The sequence below is a fragment of the Apostichopus japonicus genome, chromosome 16 (assembly GCF_037975245.1).
Source record: "Apostichopus japonicus isolate 1M-3 chromosome 16, ASM3797524v1, whole genome shotgun sequence".
Lineage (NCBI taxonomy): Eukaryota > Metazoa > Echinodermata > Holothuroidea > Aspidochirotida > Stichopodidae > Apostichopus > Apostichopus japonicus.
This window is the reverse complement of record NC_092576.1, coordinates 35962458-35981199: the sequence shown is the minus strand read 5'-3', so window position 1 is coordinate 35981199 and position 18742 is coordinate 35962458. Positions and strand designations below refer to the sequence as shown.

General features: G+C 36.5%; 2 protein-coding genes across 2 annotated transcripts in view; one reads left to right on the top strand and one right to left on the bottom strand.

Annotated features, from left to right (window-relative positions):
- Positions 1-7122, bottom strand: part of LOC139983636 (uncharacterized) — a 75691-nt gene extending 68569 nt beyond the window's left edge. The window contains exon 1 of the mRNA XM_071997310.1: positions 6633-7122. The gene's annotated coding sequence lies outside the window, so the exon portion shown is untranslated. The remainder of the gene's footprint in view (positions 1-6632) is intronic.
- A 3687-nt stretch (positions 7123-10809) lies between these two features.
- Positions 10810-18735, top strand: LOC139982557 (uncharacterized). Its single transcript, XM_071995450.1, has 10 exons — positions 10810-12193; positions 12731-12836; positions 13391-13606; positions 14213-14347; positions 14915-15091; positions 15436-15572; positions 15806-15908; positions 16656-16836; positions 17867-17950; positions 18267-18735. Exons 3-10 carry the CDS (start codon positions 13520-13522, stop codon positions 18566-18568), a joined length of 1206 nt encoding a protein of 401 aa, XP_071851551.1. The 5' UTR covers positions 10810-12193; positions 12731-12836; positions 13391-13519; the 3' UTR covers positions 18569-18735.
- Positions 18736-18742: the final 7 nt, after the last annotated feature.

Below are 18742 nucleotides of genomic sequence, written 5' to 3'. Positions count from 1 at the left end.
TAGCCAAATTATGATACAGTACACTGATGGATGAAATTCAAAGAAATATATGGTATACATGCTGATTGAAGTTAGGACAAAATCATGCTCAATGTTAGGTAAAACTGTCCTAAAATTAGTGTAAAATCATGGTAAATTGAGTTAAAACTGAGGTTAAAAGCGTAGTAATTTCACGGTACAATTGGGGTAAAAGCGTGGTAAAAGTATGGTAAATTGAGGTAAAACTAAGGTAAAAGCGTGGTAAATCTACGGTAAAATTGGGGTAAAAGAACGGTAAAACTGTGTTAAATTTGGGGTAAAAGTGTAGTAAAAGCGCGGTAAAAGTATGGTAACACCGTGGTAAATTGCGGTAAAATTGGGGTAAAACCATGGTAAATTTGTGGTAATTTACTGAGGTAAACCGCGGTTTACCGCGTCCATAGGGCCAAAACACCGCGGTAATGTACAACAAATTTACCGCGTTTTTACCCCGGTTTTACCGGGGTAAAAGTGTGGTATGTTTCCGCGGTAAATTTGAGGTAATTTTATTCCTGGGTTTGTTTATGTTACCCGTGATGTTATTTGAAAAACGTAATGGAACTGCATTTAATAGGTACTTTCATTATGTGGTTAATCTTAAAGCTTCCCTTTTTACATGATCACATTGTCGAGGTTCTTTAGAAAAAGAAGTAATTTAGCTGTAAGTGCTGTCTGAGAACGATTTAAAACAAAAGACGAATATTTAAAGGTCAGCTGATATATAGGTACATTCGTTGCCGTTAACAGATTGTGCGCTTGAATCCAACCAATTCACTTTTAATTTGCATCAACTGAATATTACGTTATTTTCTGCGTATATAATACGCCGTGTGGGTAATAGCATATAACTATTTCTCGGGTGCATTATCGCGTGGTTACGGAGAGTGACAACCGTGTGGAAGGTGGAAATAGCGGTACTTCCCAATCGAAGATAATTACAAATGAATTAAAAGAAACCATATATCAGTATAGAAACTGCTATACTTCTATCACGTCAAAGAAAGATGAGGGGATGGGGCTCGATAACAACACTAAAAATACTTACACAACTATTTCAATAATATCATGGAACACCCTCTGGCAGCATGATCGTCCGATAGAACTTGTTCGTGAGCGAATCAAATCAAATGGATCAGTCTAGGTATTGATTCATTTGCCAATGTTCTAAATATAGGACTGTACATAATGTACATGCTGTATATATTACTATTTATACGAAACTTCCTAAAACAGGAAACTATCTATTCAGGGGTTGAAATACTTCAATTCAACAGGAAGTAATTAAGACGTTCTTTCATTCCATAATGTGTGTAATAACATTGTGTCACATCGTAACAAGAATAAACACGAAGAATCGTCCCGCCATTTTGCAATGTTAAATTTTTAGAGTGTGGAAAGTAAATGAAATAGTTCCAAGAGAGAAAATCTCACCACACTGGAGCTTAGGAGGTTACGTGGTGACTTAATGCAGGTTTTCAAGAGTGTGTATGATTTTCACAATTTATCCTTCACCGACTATATTATGTTTCCTAATAGTAATTGTAATATAGGTTATTGTCTTAAACTCCAAGAATCACAAAGTAGGATTAATATTCGGCATAACATTTTTCTAATAGGGTTGTAAATGAATGGAACGGTTTGCCTGAGAAAGTTGTACTTGCAAGTAGTGTGAATGGGTTTACGAATGCTTTGGACAAGCACTTTAAGCATTGTAAACGGATCTGAGTCTTTGTGTTTTCATTTTTTCCCTCTCCGATTAGAGTCCTTGATGGGGACTTGAGTGTCCCTCCTGATCCTTTTTCTACTAAACTTAACAACTAAGATTTAATTGACCATCAAAGAAAAAAAATTTACCCATGCAGTTTTCATCAACACATTAATTCCCAGTATTAGACCATAGAGCGAGATCACGTTAGTTTCTACCGTTAACGTAACAATTAGGTTTGATTCGAATAACCAGTCTATGTTTAACATTACAAGAGGAGCTGTTTGATTTCAAATCAATCATAATTATGTCAAATGGCCGTGACGTTGCAAGTTCCATAAAGTAATATTACTATATTATATAGTTACATATTTTTATAACATTTATATCGTGATTCAAACTGAATGTGATAAAAAAAAAAACTGTTAGATATTGTAAAGTTACCGTATTGTACTTTGAAGAACATTCATTTCATCAATTTGTTTAACTACAACTGTAATATTACATCATATATTAATTGATTAAGCTACAGTTATTCAGGAGAACTGTTGCATGGAGCCTATTGTACTTGTAATATATTGCATTGTACATAAAACCCGTGACTATGTTTCTTTGTACTGTAATTAGAGAAGTAATAATTCGATTTAATTAAGAGTTTAACGTTTAACGTTTAACGTAGTCGGTTACGTGTTTAGGCACACATTAAGTGTAACTCGTAGTGTTGTGAAGGATTATATAAACCGAAAAATTTGTAATTTATTTCTTTATTCCGAACCGTTGGAATTAACGGGAGGAAATGTTGAGGGTCAAAAGTGCAAAGGGTGATAGAAATTGCAGGAGGTTGGTAGGAACCTAAAGGATGTATAACATCACTCCATGACAATACCATAAGATGACCTATGGCACCGGTATAGTGTAAGTTACATATTACATGATCCCACAGTTATATGACAGGAAGTTTAAGTTATGTATATATTATATGGTACATATTCAGTCTGCAGCCATCGAGCCCAACCCCCCCCCCCAGCGCCCCCTCACTGAAAAAATCCTGGCTACGCCACTGATCCCACAGATTGATCAACAATGGCCAATACTGCTGACTGGAGATTTCAACTTCAATCTACAAAACAATAAACACCAACTATTGCTGATTTCATGGAGAATATCCTTCATTGTAAACAGTACATCTACGAACCTACTACTTCATCAGGTACAATTCTTGACCTTGTGTTCACCAATTGTAAGGTACTACACTCTCAAGTGTTATATTGTGCATGGTCTGATCACAAGACCATTCAAATTTCCATCAAGATCAATCAGTAAAGAAAATATCAATACCAGCTATGTACTATCACATATCTGGATATATCATTCCTACTGTGTAAATATTAACCATTAACAGAAGAAAAGAAAAGCATAAATAGCGATTAATACAAGTGTATCAACCCCAAATAAAGTTTTACTGTAAATATACCTATGTACAATGACTACAGTATACACACACACACACACACACATATATATATATATATATATATATATATATATATATATATATGTATATATGTATATATATATATATATATATATATATATATATATATATATATATATATATATATATAAAACTAGAGAATTTCTGACTAGTAGTATCTGTCACTCACTGCCAAAAGGTTGTGGGTTCCAATACAACATATAGGTTGTTATGAAGTGTCCATGAATGTGGCACCTCACTCAGCCCTTCAGCTATGGGGGCAAGCTTGCAAATTACAGTACTACACAAGTGCTACAAGCTGTAGCAGCTATGACCTAGCACCAGGTAAATGAACTTAGGTTTGTTTTTCAATTTTGCAATAAAATGTTGAAAAGTTTAGTCTGTGAACCAAACAGACCGCGTAGTCTTGCGCATTCACAATATAGTGATAGCTTGAACAATATGTTGCACATTGCCATAACTTCCTACAATCAATATACACAACATTACCTTTTACCGAGAATTTAGGAGGGGAGTACTAATGTAGCAGGAATAGCCCATTCCCAGACACCCCTACTACCAATATTGTCAATGTCAAATAGTATTCATGCTGTTATTAGCATGTTTAACTACTGTGCACAGATAACAATCATGAATAGTACTTGCCATGTTTTCTTTGACAAAGTCAACAAACCAACAATAACTTTTACATAGACCCAGAGACTCCTCATTCCCGACTATTTCTGCTTCCAAATGTTGTGCAAAATATCAGTAATTTACTCTTTGTATGCTCTCCAAACGTTGTATTAAACATAAAACCATTATTGCTTGTAAACCATAGATAACAATCATTTAGGTAAATAAGTTAATTTAATTGCATCACAATTCAACTGACTGTACTACCCATACATTTTTCCAGCTGATCACATAGTGGAAACTCAGATCTAGACAAATACGTCATCCCTCAACAAAATTGTACATAGAACACGTATCATCCAACTAATAGTCATTCCTGTTATAATACAACTTCATTTTACATGAGTAAGCCAAACTAAATTAGTAAATTATTTAATATCCCCACTTTTCCCTAATATTTCTTGGTTATTTCCCACACCAGTATTCCCAAACCAACCATACACTCATTGCCACGTTTCTCATTAGATCTGGATTTCCATGGAGGTCTGTTTTTACCTCCATGGGTTTTCCGTCAGTCAACTTATTGTGCTATTTTAATATTTTACAGATGGATACTTTACTTGGTGTTACGCAATCCAACCATATGTCTGGTCCATATCCGAAGTCCATGAAGTTTTTAGTAGTGAAAACAAAGACCGAAGGGGATGTCTTGATAGCAGGTATTGCAGATCAAACGCAAGCAGCAAAATTACTCTGCTATGAAAAGAAACATTTTCCCAAACTTACAGACGACAAAACCATATTAATGCGGAATTTCCAGAAAGGGAGATCTTCCATCATTCTGAATAAGTCAAGCAAAGCCCTTCCCGCAACATTTCAAAAAGTGACATCATCCATGCAAGATCCATAGTGAACCCTCCACCTCCACAGCTAGTTCGACTCAAAAACATACGGCTGCCACAACCAGGGATTCTAATTCGACTGATAACAGTGAACGGTGAAGTTGTCCAGGTAAGGATTACATTATTTATTCATAAACTTTTTTTGGTCAGCAGGAGTGATGCTGTAGTATATTGTAGATGGCTCATTTGGGACCTTTCATATAATAATGCAGCAGGATAGTTTAGTCGAAAGCAGGCTTCAACAATTTCTTTGACTTGCCTGTGTGGCGAGCTGAACTGCTCTTTAACAAAACCTACATGCCTGCAGGAAAATCTACTTGCCCCATTCAAACCTACTCATTCAAGTTGTGAAACTCCTGCGTCCCACGACATGAGCAGCCAGAAAGTTCGTCATTGGCCCCATGGATAGGGGATATATTTGCCTGTCAAGCTACGATATTCATCACTACATTTGCCCGACTGATTTTTCACTTGCCCTAAGCTTGCAGGCTTGGGATTTGTCAAAGCCTTGTCGAAAGTAATGCCATGTTAACACGCTTTACACAATTTACTGGAATGATATGAAACATCCATAACTCAAAAACAAAACAGTGGATTGCTACCATACATGGTAAATATAATCCCCAAAGTGAGTGGACGAACCCTATGTGTCCTATAAATATTAATGAGTGTGCGGGCTTTACGTAAAATCCTTAAATTGTCAATATCTTTATAACCTTAGGTCCGATTAGCTTCATTATTGGTATGATTGTGTAAGTATATGGTTGGTACAAAATTATATGAACGACAAATTTCATATCAATTGTATTCATGAGTGGGCAAGCTTAATACTTAGTCAGGAAAATAGCTCGTTACCACGATAACTCGAGTACAAAATGTTGAATTGCTACCATTCTTGGTACATATAATCCCCATAGTGAGAAGACGATCCCTATTGTATTTAGTATGCATCCTTTGAATATTAATGAGTGGGCGGGCTAAACGTAAAATCCTTAAAATGTCAATATCTTTGTAACCTTAGGTCCGATTAGCTTCATACTTGGTATGGTTGTGTTAGTAAATGTGTGGTACAAAATTATATGAACGTCAAATTTCATGTCATTGGTATGTATATGGGCGGGGCTTAATACTTAGTCACGAAAATAACTCAAGAACAATGAATTTCACTCATATCTGAATTAGTAGGTCTTACGTCAATTGAAAATTGAAATATCAATTTAACTTCAAAATCATGTCTGTAGATAGACCCCGGTATCGGAACAATTGAATGTTCGTTCTCTGGTTCAATATTTTCTAAATACACTGAACTTTCCATTCCACTCTTCGCTATTACACTAGAGCAATCTATACAATGATTCTCCTTCGATTCACTAGCCTACCAGTACTAGCTTTGCCATGTATTGTATAATCAGTCGATATTGCTCCAGAACATGATCCTTACCATTCAAAATGAAAGTCTGGTAATGTATTCTCAATCCAGTTGGAAATGCAATTCAGTAGATAATAGCTTAATTAAACTCGTTGCCAATGTTTATGTTTGTCTGTATGGTGCAATTGAATTGTACTGTATCTCGGTAATATGGAAGATACCCAACGATAGCGCTTGATTAGTGATTTGTGAAGCTTGTAATATCACTTAAAACATATCTTCGCCTTTGCTGAGGATAAAGGTTACTAACAAAAAAAAAAAACGTTAGCTCTTTCACTCGACCAAAGGCTATGCCTGGCCCAGCCTACATCTATACTAGGCCGAATTTGAATTACGTTTTAAATTAAATTAAAATTCCTTCGAATAAACGCTACTAACCGACCAATACTTAGGCTAGCACTGCAGTATAGTTCTTGTACAGACTGAGGTTATTTAGAGGTCTTGTTAACAATAATCAATACTACTAACCTCTAATAAGAGTGCTGTTGTTTAATTCCTCCTTGTACGTCAATCCAGGTACTGAAACTGCCAGTCCCAATATATTACCGGGATATATAATAATCCATATAACTGAATCCGAAACGCTAGTATTTGGTGGGTTACATTGCTACATCCCACACATAGAATGTCCGGTGGATTGCCGAAGAATATCCGCCGAAGTATCGTGGAGCTAGTATGTACCGACCTGGCTTTTATTAGCCAGATACCACTGTGGTGTTGGCGATGGTATATATTGTAGTGCTTTCTACTAAAGTAATACTTTGACTAAGAAACAGCCTTCATTGACGAGTTGACTGAATGAGGTAACTGAAAACGCTGTCTCTGTACACGTGAACGTTTAATACAAAACTGTATCTCGTTGGACACCAGTCCTATTGTTCTGGGAGCAAAAATTAACAAGAAAGTTGGGCAACAGAATATTTGTCAACAAAATACGTAGACTGTTCCACTTTGCGAGAGGGGATATACTTTATACGGCTAGCTTGCCGTGCAGTGTAATAACTGTCACTACAGTTATATGAAAGCACTGTTTCTGCACGAATTCGCGTAACTTTTATGGAACTATCATGGCCTGCATTGTAAACATGGGACGTCACAAGAAAACGGTTGGTCAAACTCTCTTATATACGGCTCATGTATATATAAACGGATCTACAAATATTCAGTAGCGGGATGAAGGCCACGGGTATGGCAAGCCATGTGGGACAAGCACTGCATAATATATCCGCGTATTAATTGGAATTTATACGCGTATTAATTGGAATATATACGCGTATATATTATTAGCCAACCATATGGCTTAAATATATCCGCGTATTAATTCGAATATATACACGTATTAATTCGAATATATACACGTATTAAATAAAATTAATATGGGGATTAAATCCAATATATGCACGGATTAATTAGAGTTACACGGGGAAAAAAAAAATATTTCCGCTCTTGCTGTGTACATATGCCAACGATAAATGTTTTGGCGGGCTCGCGAGATCGCTTCAAAAAGCGAAACTTTACACATGTAGGCTATAACACAAATATTCGAATTAATACGCGTATATATTCGAATAAATACGCGGATATACAATGCAGTGTTTGTCCCACATGGCTTGCCATACACGGGTACATTGTACATTGTGTCGAACAAGTCCAGGCTCCAAAACAAGAATACAATACAGAGCAAAAGTAAAAATAGTGTTTTGCTAGATCTGTGTCCCGCCCCCCCCCCCCCGCTCTATCGCTCTCCTATTTTACCGTTGTCACATTATTATAGTGGGGGCAGTGGCGGAGCTAGGGTATTGGTCAGGGGGGGGGGCGAGAATGGTCTGTAGGGGCGCTTTCGACACTATCTAAGCGGAGCGTCACCACAGGTTGGCGCGGAGCTTACAGAATTTTTTTGAGTAAAGATACTCCCTAGATCGCCGGAAATGACCCTATCCGGGCCTTGCTAGTTTGCAGATGTCACAAATGTCAATAGGTAGATGAGAGCGCAATAAATATAATTAATAATCGCGAATAAGTAAAAAGTGGTAAAAAGCTGATAAGGGCGCCAGCAGTCCATTTGAGTCCGTCAGGGGGCATCCGCCCCCCCCCCACCCCTGACTGTATGGACGCTCCGCCACTGAGTGGGGGAGGGGAAATATTGATAATATTGCGTCTGCATAAATACTTCACAATCTGTGCGATACATGGCAATATGCGTAACGTATATAACGCAGAACCACAGTACATCAAGTTAAGTATTGTATTGTTTCCTTCACAAACTGCACCAATACGTCGACTGTCACCCGATTCTACTTGTCGGCACGATAACTAACGTGGTTCTTGCTAATGGTGATCCACGATAGTTATCATGCTGTTATAACTTCATCACACATGTTATGAATTTTACGATAACTATCGTGGACCCTTACAAGCCATTCAAGGAGACTTTTGATAGTCGCATATTACAGAAAGCGACTGGGGTTCTAACTCTAATAACGACCTGAAGTATTTCCATCGCAACACAAAACTATTCGCTGTACATTGATGCTTAGGCATAAAGTTAACAACCAACATCAAACAAGTTACATGAATTAGATATTCAGTCCAACCAGTAGGCCTACTCCATCAACGCTTTCGATCTGCGTCATTTTTCTATAGTAAGTGCAATCGTGACGTGAAATTGATAGGCGTATGTTACTTGTTAGAGATAACTGATACTACTACTGCTAGTACTAGCCTAACGTAAGGCCTTACAGAGGCCTAACTACTCGTAGGCTAACTACTCTTAGTCTTACTCGCACGAAAGACCTAACGGAGATTAGGACAGTAGTCGAAGTATTACTATGGTTATTGTTCAGTAAGTTAGTGTTACTTGTTAGGCTATATGCCTATTTCTTAGTAGGGTTATTTTCACAGGCCATACTGCAAAAAAAAAAAAAATGGTTAGGCCTAGGTGCCTTTGTAGGTGCTGTGTTTGGACATAGGCTAGGCCTAGGTCTAACTGCATTGACCATAGGCCTAACATGACGGTGCCTGTACATTGTCGGCTCATATTTGTTGGGCATAAGTGTCTGACTGTCTGAAGACATTTGTGGAAAATACCAGTGAGAATCTACCCAAAATTTGATCTGGGGAAACATGACATGTCTAGGGCTTATCATGTAGGTCAAGGTTGTATAGGTTCAGCAGGCTGCTCTGACGACATTGCTAATCATTACAGTTTCATTCATTCATTTACAAAAAATAAAACTGAAGCTTAATCAAGACTTTATCATCATTCCTTTGACCTTAATTTATGTCATTTAATACAGTCTAAGCAAGTTCTGTTCATTACACATAAAGCATGTTATGTGGTCCAGGTTGGACATTCTTTTGGTCAAGACTTTGTCATGAGGTTGAATCCAAAGCTTGATTTTGGAGTGTGGGTTCGAATCCCACCAAAGTCCCCAGATGAATGACCTTTCTTGTGTAACATGTAGCATTTTGGTAATTGAACATGCTTTTTGGAATAATTGGTCAAGATTTTTCAGAAATTAGTGAATTACAGTATATACCCAAAACTACACAGAATTAATTTGATGCAGTTGTGATACTGGTCAATATTTGGACAACCAATGTAACAGTGATGAAATAAAAAGACCCTCTATGAGATATGCACAACTGCATTCTCACCCACCTTTACCAAAGTGTACCATAAATTTACTGTGGTAAGTGTAGTTTTGCATATTTCCCAATTGGCCTGCCTTACTAAGTTCCCTATTGGTCTATAATAAAGCTCTGCGCATAGAGACAGAGCTCCTCTTAAAGAATTCTTATAAACAGGATGTGGTAAGTAAGTTTGCCTAGCAAGATCTTCTTCAGAGGCTATATGACAAGTACTTTAACAGCAGGGACAAATACACACACAGAAATACAGACAGGTTAATGAGCATGGTGACCACAAATAGATATGTAAGAGGATTACTACACAAGGGATGGAGAGAAGAATGAACGAAACCAACCCAGGAAAAGGAGAGGTGAAAGATAAACAGTAGAGGGACAAAGAGAGGATTAAGGGAAGAGGGTAGGGAATAAAATGGAGAGTAGGGAATAAACAGGATGTGAGTCATCATGACAGGTTCCTCCTGCTACAAAGCTGTACCCCTTAGAGTATGGTGTCTTTGAGCCAGGTAAAGTAATCCAGAGTTAATGTTTGTCTTTGGTTGGCTACTTCTCAGACACTGCATACATCTGTCCTTTTCTCAATGTTTCTAAGAAGATCAGTATTAGTGAGTTGGTTGGGGAACATCTGCTCCAATTTCCCTTTGGTCCATCACTTCATCATTTGTGCTACTTTGGAGAAGTCATCAATCTCATGAGAAGAGTTCAAGAAGTTTAGTGTAAAGTATTATTTAAATTTGTTCAATTAATTAAATTGGCATTATTTATTTTATAGTCTTATTTACCCCTACTGCCAAATGAGGGTTGGCATTTGCTATACTTCATTGTACTGTGTATTGTGTAGGATAATGCTGTGGTACAGTGCCTTAAAGTGATATATTTGCTAATAAAGAATGTTGAGGCCAATTACTCATCAGAGTGCCTCCATTCGTTCAATTGTTCTTTAATTTTTAACATGATTATTGTAAAAATACAGTAGTTTAGTTTCTGGGGTTTATGATATATATTGGAGGCCTATAGTTGACTTAACCATGATAAGTTGATGGCTGACTCATGACGTGGCTTTATCAGTACTGCAGCTTTATAGTTCAATAGAAAGGTTAAATAGTCAGTAATTGCCATTTATGTGTACATATGTGCCTATGCATTCAAAGTGTGTTGTTAAGTGTGTGGGAGATCTAAAAGTTTTAAAATGGAGTGAATACATTTAAGGTAAGGTTAACAGTATTGTAGACCTTAGAGTACTTTACTATGTTCGTTATTTCTGTATATAGTTCTATGTTTAATAGATATAGACTGGTATTTGTTTCTGTGCAGGTTAAAGGGGAAGCTAGCTACTGTACAATGTGGCTTGTTGTTTATTACAATAGTGTCACCATATATGGCATAAATACAAGAATTCCACTTTATGGCCTCAACTGACCTTAAATGCCCTATGACAACAGCCTTAAACAAAAGCAGCATCTACCAAACTACCCAAATGTTTTTGTTGTATGCAAATTGATATGCCATACTAGCTGCATATGTATTTACTGCATTGGACATGCATGATTAAGTCAATTAATTTTACTTTTGAAAGTGGGTTCTGCTCTCTAAACTTAAATTTATGCTAAATATTAGTAAGGAAGTTTAAGTCATTCTAAGATCTTATAAATATCGCATTTTGAGTAGTTGTGTAAGATGGTAACAAATACAGGTTTCGTGAGTATTCATCAATATTCCAAAAGAAGTCTATTTTAAACATGTATGTGTGGTGGGGAAAAATACAGGTGATAGCTGGTTGCACGCACCTCGTCACTCTTTCTCCAATTCCAAAATCAAGCTCCCCCCTCCTCCCTTCCCTTAACTCAGGAAACTGCATATTGATCTAAATTATTCATGTTTTTTCATCTTCCTTCAAAATTTTTCCTGAAAATATGCCTCCAAAGAAGAAAATCAAGCGCAAAAGACTTGTTTTTACTAGAAAACACATCAACAAAGACCTGTCTGTTACAAGGATTCCAGTCAAGTTTTTCCCGGTCAATATACCACATGTTTCGACTGAGAATGTATGTGACAGTACAGCACCATCGACCAGTCGAACTCCATCTATGGATCATGTGGCTGCTGAGGTGAGGATAGAGAAAAGTCCATCAGCTGCAGAGACTGAACCAACCAAGAAAGAGAAAGAGGTCAGAGCATGGCAAACTATTAGAAGAAATGTACAAACTGCCTACATTGAATCCTCTGTACCCTCTTGTACCTGTTGCCAGGTTTGTTCTCAACCCTCCCCTGAAGTATTGGTCATCTGCTTTGACTGCGATACTCAACCAGTGATGTGCCCTGGATGTGCAGTGGAAAAGCATGCACTGAATACAAAATTTCACAACTTAGTGCAGTACAAGGTATACTACTATATTTGCCTTACTTCAGAATCTGTACCATATGTATATAGGTTATATGGGGCTGTGGGTAAGGGGTTCAGGAACTATGATAGGATTGGTGGGCCATTAGATGTATACGATGTACTGATGCATATCAGTTTGATGTTTATTCCCTGTCAAAGCAAAGGAAGCATATGTGATGGTAATGCTATATGTGTTTGTCTATGTTATGCATTGGATTGTAGACATGATAAACCAAGAAGTACTTTGTTTATGAACTCCAAATGTAAATTAAAGGCCAGCAGAGGTCTGTAAAGTAAAGGTGAATAGTCAACAGAGGTCAAGATCTGAAAACATTCAAGTTTGGACTTACTACTTTGAATTGTGGACTGAAATTTACTGAACATGACAATCTTCTTTTAGGAGGGGGTTGATTCTTAACAAGAAGTTCTAAAATTAGTGTATGACTCACAAAAATGATCACCAACCGCTGTGCATATAATTTTTTTTTATTTATTATTCATTTATTATTTTATTATTTTGATTATATTTGTTAAGGATGGTGTTCGTTCCACTTTCAACTTTAAGAAAGAGCTAAAGGCTACCCACCATGAAGACTGCGGTAAAGTTTTCATGAGGTCAATGGACGTATTTGACCATAGAGGTACTGTAAAAACACCAATAGTTTGTTTTTCATTTGATTAGTTGCAAATTAATGTTTTGCAGGTGTGAACTTCTGAGCATGATGAGTTTTCATATTTGATATGCTTGATGACACCCTAGAACAGGTACCACATCCCACTTAATGTAAATGGTAGATAGTTACATGCATTACTTGTTATGCAAATAACAAAAACATTTACCAGAGTTTTAGTAAATGGGGTAATTTGAATGTCAGTTTGTGGTGTCTTTTGATGTCACATGAAATTTTCTGCAATGTAGTGTTGATGTTACCAACAAACGATAAATGTACTGTACCTTTCAGTCAGTATAAAAATGGTTCCTCAGAAGAGCTAAATTCCGGTTGGTTTTATCGTGTAACGTACACAAGTGGAAAAGTAGAAAAGAAATGAGGGAGAAGGCAGGTTAAACACAAAAAAACCAGCTTGGTAGAATGCATGTGTACAATTAAATTTCATGGTTTCTCTTGAAGATTAAAGTTTGTTTGCTCACCATTCTACATCCAAATACATTTCTTTATGTTTCTTGCTCTATAAGGGAGAGGTCACACATGTGATTTTATATTCTGTTCATGTGTACCGGAAGTTGAGTCTTGTACGATGTGGCTATTGGCCCTCCAGTGCAAAAGGACCAAGATGTGCTATTCGTATTGAACTGCTGGAATGGATGAGAGTCCTGTTACTAGAAACTCAATCCTCACTGCGAGCTATATGCCATTCCTTACAGTGGAAAAATTACATGTCAGATTCCGAGGTAGGTCGATGAGCTTTTTTGTGGAGCATAAATGTATTTCTATCATTGGCATAATACATGAAATGGATATGAAATAGAACTCGTTTGTTACATACAGTATGTCATGATTCAAAATGCCTGATCATTCATGTTAGGTATCATCACATTCTCTAGTGTCTTTAAAGGAGTCAACCATTCTTCTAATATATTTCAGATTGTGAGCATAAATTATGTATAAAGTGATCCTGAAATATCTTATTTTGCTGATGCAGTAGTTGCTATTAAAGTTGTACAGATAACCATACAGATAGCATCGGTAAGTGGTTTTAACATTTTTGGTTTTTAACATATTGTATCAACATTTAAAACATGATGAATATATGTCAGCTCTTCACACCAGGCATTATTTGTAAAGTCAATCAATTGTTTGCTTTTGTGAATTAAAAAATGTGTTCTCTTTCTAATGGGTCAACTGTTGTGCTTAGCTTTATTTATCCTTAAAATTTATTACAATTCTGACAGGCGTTCTGTATTTTGTGACTGAAATTTCATATACTTGCTGGCCTTACTGTATATCTGTAGAGTGAGTTATGACCTTACATGGTAATGTATCGTTTGTTCTTTCAGACTGCATACTTGTATCGCACATTAACACACGAGACATTTGAAGAGTTTCGCTTCTTTCATTATAAAACTGAAAGGCTCCCTGAGGAAGAAGAAGGCTTGTATGATGATGGCTCAGCTTGTCCAGCTTGCCCAAAGGTAATTTTCACTGTGTGTTCATAACTAATTAATTGTTATTGGCAATAATGTTCATTTGGCTGCAGCAGTGATTTGAATATTGGCATGTGGCTAGTAACACTGTGGCATGAGTTATTTAAATGCCAAAGACAACTAGAATCATAACTTTGTCATAACCACAACTTTAAGTGTGTAAAGTAACAGACCAAAATGCACTGGGAAATGTTTGACAGATAGCTGGGTGCCCTAGATGTCACGCACTCTGGTAACCAAAACAAGCTGTGACTTACTTCTTTTTGTAGGCTAGTGTGTGAATGACCCTTGCAATGCATCCTCAATAACCAGAAGCAAATGATAAGAAAGGAAATGAAACAAACCATTGGGTAATGTTTGTTTTTCAAAGACATTTAATATTGAGAAGTAACCCATCACAATGTACATTGACCATACATGCAGTAATTTGTGTTGAAAATGCACTCTACAGTTCACATTTAAAATGAAAGTAACATAAGCATTCCATCCTCATAGTACAACAAAGAGAAGACCGAACATGATTAATTGAAAGAACTGCCTTTTTTCATTCTGCAGAAAAATGATAGCATATTTGTGTCACTTGATGCTAACTTTGGTCTGGTGAGGAAAAAAAATGCAGGAACAAGCTTAGAGCCACCCAAGCATGCTTCTAAATTTTTCATCAACCAGGAAGAAGTGGATGACTATGTCGACCAGTACAGTACACAGACATCTAGTAAGGAAGAACATCAAGTAAGTTCAACATATTACAGTCACATTGTACCAGCAACACTCATTTCAGACTTGCACAGTACATGGCTTCTTAACAAATACTGCAGACTGTTTGTGTGGTTTCTCCGCACATTTTTAAAGAACAATTTCTATTTATCATCATTAATGTTGCTATCAGTAATCTAATCTAAATTCCTAGATGTGATATTTAATAAAGCATCGGGAGAATTTTGACTGCTTAAAGTATCATATTAAAACAAGATAAAGAACAGTTCATATTTGCTTCAATATTGCAATATGAGACGCTTGTTCACGCAACTATTGGCATCATTTCAGGCTAATTAACATGTTTGTAAATGTAACAGGAGTGCAACAGTTTTCAAGCCACATCCGTTATCAGAACGAAGAATAAGACCGCAAACTTAGATGCCACTGGTGTATTTGGCTCAGCTTGTCGCCATGGTGTGCCCCGTCTTTTTCTGAGCATGCGCCACGGTGAAAGGTATGTCACATGGAATGAATCACATTTGACCCAAACAACATGAGTTAAGCATAAGCTCTTGCTTTGTTTGAAAGGCAGACAAGATATCATTTTCTGATTGATCTACATTGTTCAATCACCTCAACTTCCACATCTCGTCTCTGAAATTCTCTCTAACTATAGATAAAAGATGCCAACTCACTTTAGCAACATCATAGCATCACTTTTCAATATTTATTATTCATTGATTTCAGGTATGCATACCCTGCTCTTTTACTGAAGAAATTACTGACGGGTAGTACCTTGCATCATCATGTCATTTATGATATAGCATGCAAGTTTGACACACATATTAAGGTAAATAGTTTTGTTACTTATATTTCAAAGTTGAAATATGAAATTTCTTCATGTCATCAGAAAGGATTGAGATGTATTAGAGAAGCAGTTGATCATTTTGACTTATAGAAATGAACAATAACTGCAGAAATATATTCAGTTAACAACTGCTATCAGATAACTAACATTTCTTTGCATCAATAGTATGTTGTCATATATTTTATAACAAAAAATTACAAAAAGAAGCTAAGAAAACCAAACAAGATCATAGCAATGAAGTTATTATTAAAGTCATTGCATACTTCACGGTCAACAAAACATATTCATGATAACATTTTCACTTCTATTATTTTACATAAAAAACTTGCCACAACTTACAGGATATGACCTTGCACTTCCTGTTTTTCATGCATATGGGCATAAGGTGCAATGCCAGGTATAGAAACACATATTTTGCTGTCCTTTAGCTTTCACTAGAATTCTAACCTACTGTATTCATGCAAGGGGTTTGTGTGTGTATACAGAGAGTGTGTTCGTTTGTGATGACTGACACATTTCTTGATTGTTCCAAAATTCAGTGAAAGACTGTTGAAACTAAATTAAATGTGATTTCAATGTATTTGACAGTCTAAATGATTTAGACACAACAAATAGTCCAAAATGGTCAAAGTTGCTCATCAAACTATTTCTTGGTTTGCCCATTTTGGCATACTTAGCATTTAGGGCACACTTATAGCCCATGTAGAGGTTAACATCTGTCCTTTTCAGGTTGCATACAGCACAAGGTGGAGGAAAGATTATGGGCTGACAGATGGAGAAGGCATGGAAAGGTTGTGGTCTTATTTAAGAAAATGTGTCCACATAACCAAAGAGATGACCCCTTCGCATCGCATCGACCTTCTCTCTGATGCACTTCGCCACTTTGCCATGGGAAAGGTTTGCAACCAAGGTAGGCTTCATCCTATCCCATGAGTTTTCAAAACTGTAGCCAATTAAACCATCCCCAATGAAATACAGGTTAAAGTTCTTCAAATGTTCAATACAATCAAACAAATATTGATGCCATCGGAATTAGTGTGGTGAAGGCCTGAGATGGCACTTCCCAAAAGTTACCATCATGGCACTATGAGTTTGCATTTAGCTTCCCAAGAATAAGTCTGCTCTCAAAATGCCTTTAAGATCAGTCATCAATGGCACTCTTTAGGCCTTCTTACTTGCATCAACACATTGTTATTTGTGATGTTATAGTTTAGTTATTGGAAATGTTGAGTAGAAAAAAGAATAGGCAGTAAAATCACTTTGTGTGGGTAATGTTATTTCCATGTACCTGCCAAAAAGGGACCTACTCGGCCAAATGAGCTGCATGGGTGTGCCATGTATTGGTCTGTGTGTTCCTTGTTGTATTGAAAAGAGACAATGGCGGTTTGTATGCAAACAGTTTAAATGATGTTATTTATTCAGCTTATCGTTTAATCAGGTGAACAGAGTAATGACCAGATGAGAAGTGTTGTTATTTTATTTAGTGATTGCTACATGTCTTTGTGGAGTTCACATATATCAGAGGGTTGAACAATTGTCAGTGCAGTTCTTATAATGCATTAATCAGGTGGAAGAACAGAAGAAAGCATCAATGCCAACCTTGTTTGTTTTGGCACAACTCTGACACAACAGGTATTTCCAAATGTACCTTCAATCAAATTTGTCTGCTTCAAGAACCCTTATGTTTCACTCTATGTTTGTTTTCTTAAACTCATTCTTGAGTGTTTGTAACTTGTCTAATGGCCACAGGTATGCACTATGGGATTAAATGTGAATGTTTGCTTTCAATAGCATCTGCCTTCACTGTCAGATGAGTTTATTTAGGCATTATATGTCTCGACCAAAGTATAATCAGGAAGATGTGGCTAAACATTTGACTTAAGTTTCCAATTGTTTACTATCTTTTTATTTATTTATTCTTTGTTTTTATTTTTTTTTAGCTGCCTCACTATGTTTGTGCCTCCAAAAATGCCGGGATGTCGCACAGAAATCAAACTCTGAAATTCAGGAGATTTGCAGAGAATGTGAGTGTTTTATTTTTTAATGTACAGTACTAGACTATGTAAGTCAGCATTAAAGGAGAACATTCATAAGGGCTATATTCTCATTTTGATAATCATAAATGCTATTTTCTAAACCTGCAGGTGCCATAACAGCCTCTGTGGTTGTTCCTTTCAATTATTCCACTACAATTGCATATAAAAGCCTGCACCATAGGTATCTTAGGAATGGTTAAAGTGAATGCAAACCATTCCCATATGCTCTTTTGGTTACTATGGAATCCTATGGTAGGGTTATGTCTCTTGCATCATTTTGGGATTTTCTTTCTCTGTGCAATAGTTAAAACCACAGTCGATGACATCAAAAGGTGGAGAGAAGAAGATAAATGTGCCATTAGCAAGAAAAAATCATCCGGAAGTAAATGTGTCCAATATCATAAGACTTTAGAAGCTCTAGAATTCACTAAAGCTTCCCCCATCCAAAGTGGTTGGTCCCATGACTACAACTTGCACTTGTATAACTTAGTGTTGAAGGTGCATGTGAATCCTTTTTATTTTATCTGCCCTCAGATGGGTAGTATTTGTGTTCTTTTTAGATCCTTGGTCTCCACATTTTATCGGCAGTTTGTCAATGTCTTGTAAGATATTGAGTCTTTGGAATACCATTGAAGGAATAATCAATTTTCTATAAGAAATGTCACTATACTGTTTACTACTTTGTACATATTTCATTTTATTTCACTTGTTTTATTTTCTTATTAGTTTTCACATTCCAGATTCTTAAACATGTGTGTGTTTTTTATTTTTCTTCAAGGA